The following is a 1,874-nucleotide window of genomic DNA, read 5'->3' as shown; positions in this document are numbered from 1 at the left end:
CGACTTCTGGATGACAGGCTTGGCATCTTTCTTGATGTTGAGAGAGTGACTGATAAAATCAGGATCGACCCCCGGCATCTCGTTGGGGGTCCAAGCAAAAACTTCTATGTTTTTTCTTAAGGTATTGGAACATTTTTTCGCGGTCGGCCTCGCTGATGGAAGAGCTGATTAAGAAGAATCGGGAGCCATCTTCGTTGATGGGCATTTCGACGAGGTCTTCTTTTGTTTTGTCTTCAGCTTTCTGGCCGACGTCATCGATCACGGTAATGTCTGGGACTTCGACCTATTGCACTTGCTTGGCTTTGGTGGAATTGTGGACGGCTGAGACGTAGCACTTTTTAGAGGCTATTTGGTCGCCTCGTAGATCTTCCTATCTCCCATTGATACCGATGAAGCGAACGATCTGGTGGTAGGTTGAGGCGATTGCTTGCATGCCGTGTAGCCAAGTTCGGCCAAGAATTGCATTGTATGAGCTAGGTACGTTGACGACGATGAATTTGACGCTCAACGTTTTTGAGCCAACGACGACTGGTAGGAAGATTCGACCAAGTGGCCAAACGGATGCTCCATTGAATCCGATGAGGGGTATTTCGGCGGGTTGCAAAGCCAATTTTGGGAGATCAAGCTTTTTGAACAAGTCATAGTACATGACCTCCGCCGAGCTTCCCTGATCGATTAGAACGCGCTTAACGTCATGAACTCCAATTTGGATGGTTACGACGAGAGCGTCGGAGTGTGGTGTTTGCACATGTTCTAGATCGCGCTCGGTAAAAGTTATTGTCCATTTGGGTAACTCTTCTAGACGTGGACATTTGGATCCAGGTCCTACCGCAAGTACTTGCTTGGAAGTGGATGCGCAGTTGAGGTCGGCCCGAAGGTTAGTTTCAGATTCCTTTGTCACGGGGCCGTGAATAACGTGTATCGTTGGCCGCTGTTCATTTGGGTTGGGATTGCCAGCAGGTGGTTGGGTGGGTGTTTTGGTTCGATTGATGTACTGATCGAGATGGCCTTGTGCTATCAGACGCTCCAATAGTGCTTTGCATGGTGTGCATGCCGTTGTGTAATGACCAAGCTCGTTGTGGTATGAGCACTTCTTTCGTGGGTTCTATTCTTCTTGGCCAGTGTCTGTGCCCAGCTTTCTTGTTGGCCATTCGAACCATGGTTGCCTCATGATTTCCTTCAAGAAAGACCAAATGGGTTATTTGAAGTGTGTGGTTTCAGCCACATAGTCATGTACCTTCGGCTGGTGCTTCTTTCCTTCCTTGATGTTGTGGACAAGTTTCTTTGGCTGAGGTTGCTGCGGTGCGACTGGTGCTGGCAACTGAGGTGTAACCGTTGGGAGGCTTGTAGTTGAGTTTGTTAGCCTTTGAGCCGCGCGGTCCGCGTAAAATTCTTCAAGAGCGCAGAACCGTTCCACGATGCGCATCAACTTGCCCATGCCATGGGAGGGGCGAATAGCAAGTTCATCCAGGATTTTGCTGTTAATCTCCCAGCCATTTTTGAAGGTTCTTGCGGCCCAGTACTTGTCGATTCCAGGAATTTCGTTGAACAGTTGCCAGTATTGTTCAGCGTACTATTGGAGAGTTTCATATGGGAGTTTCCGCATTTGGGACAATGACTCAGGCTCCTCGGTGGTCCTATTGCTTGTGATAAAGCAGGTGTTGAAAGCGCGTTCAAGGTCGGCTAGGTTCCGTATGGATCCAGCGGGCAATTTGTTGAACCATTGGAGTCCAATGGAGCCGAGGTTGGACGGGAATGATTTGCTTTTGATTTTGTCCTTTGTGGTGCACAGCTCAATGATTTGACGGAAGTGAATTAGGTAGGTATAAGCTTCGCAAGTGGTTGGATCGAACTTTGTGAACTTGGGCAGGTGG

The 1,874-nt window shown here is 48.7% G+C and overlaps 1 protein-coding gene across 1 annotated transcript; it reads right to left on the bottom strand.

The window, feature by feature from the left end:
• Positions 1 to 370: 370 nt before the first annotated feature.
• Positions 371 to 1,438, bottom strand: LOC131299740 (uncharacterized). Its single transcript, XM_058325320.1, has 2 exons — positions 1,238 to 1,438; positions 371 to 994 (listed from the first exon to the last, which is right to left on the bottom strand). The coding sequence occupies exons 1-2, from the start codon at positions 1,436 to 1,438 to the stop codon at positions 371 to 373; spliced, it is 825 nt and encodes a 274-aa protein (XP_058181303.1).
• Between the last annotated feature and the right edge of the window lie 436 nt (positions 1,439 to 1,874).

This window comes from Rhododendron vialii, chromosome 9a, assembly GCF_030253575.1.
Source record: "Rhododendron vialii isolate Sample 1 chromosome 9a, ASM3025357v1".
In the NCBI taxonomy this organism is placed as follows: Eukaryota; Viridiplantae; Streptophyta; class Magnoliopsida; order Ericales; family Ericaceae; genus Rhododendron; species Rhododendron vialii.
This window is presented reverse-complemented; position numbering and strand designations above follow the sequence as displayed.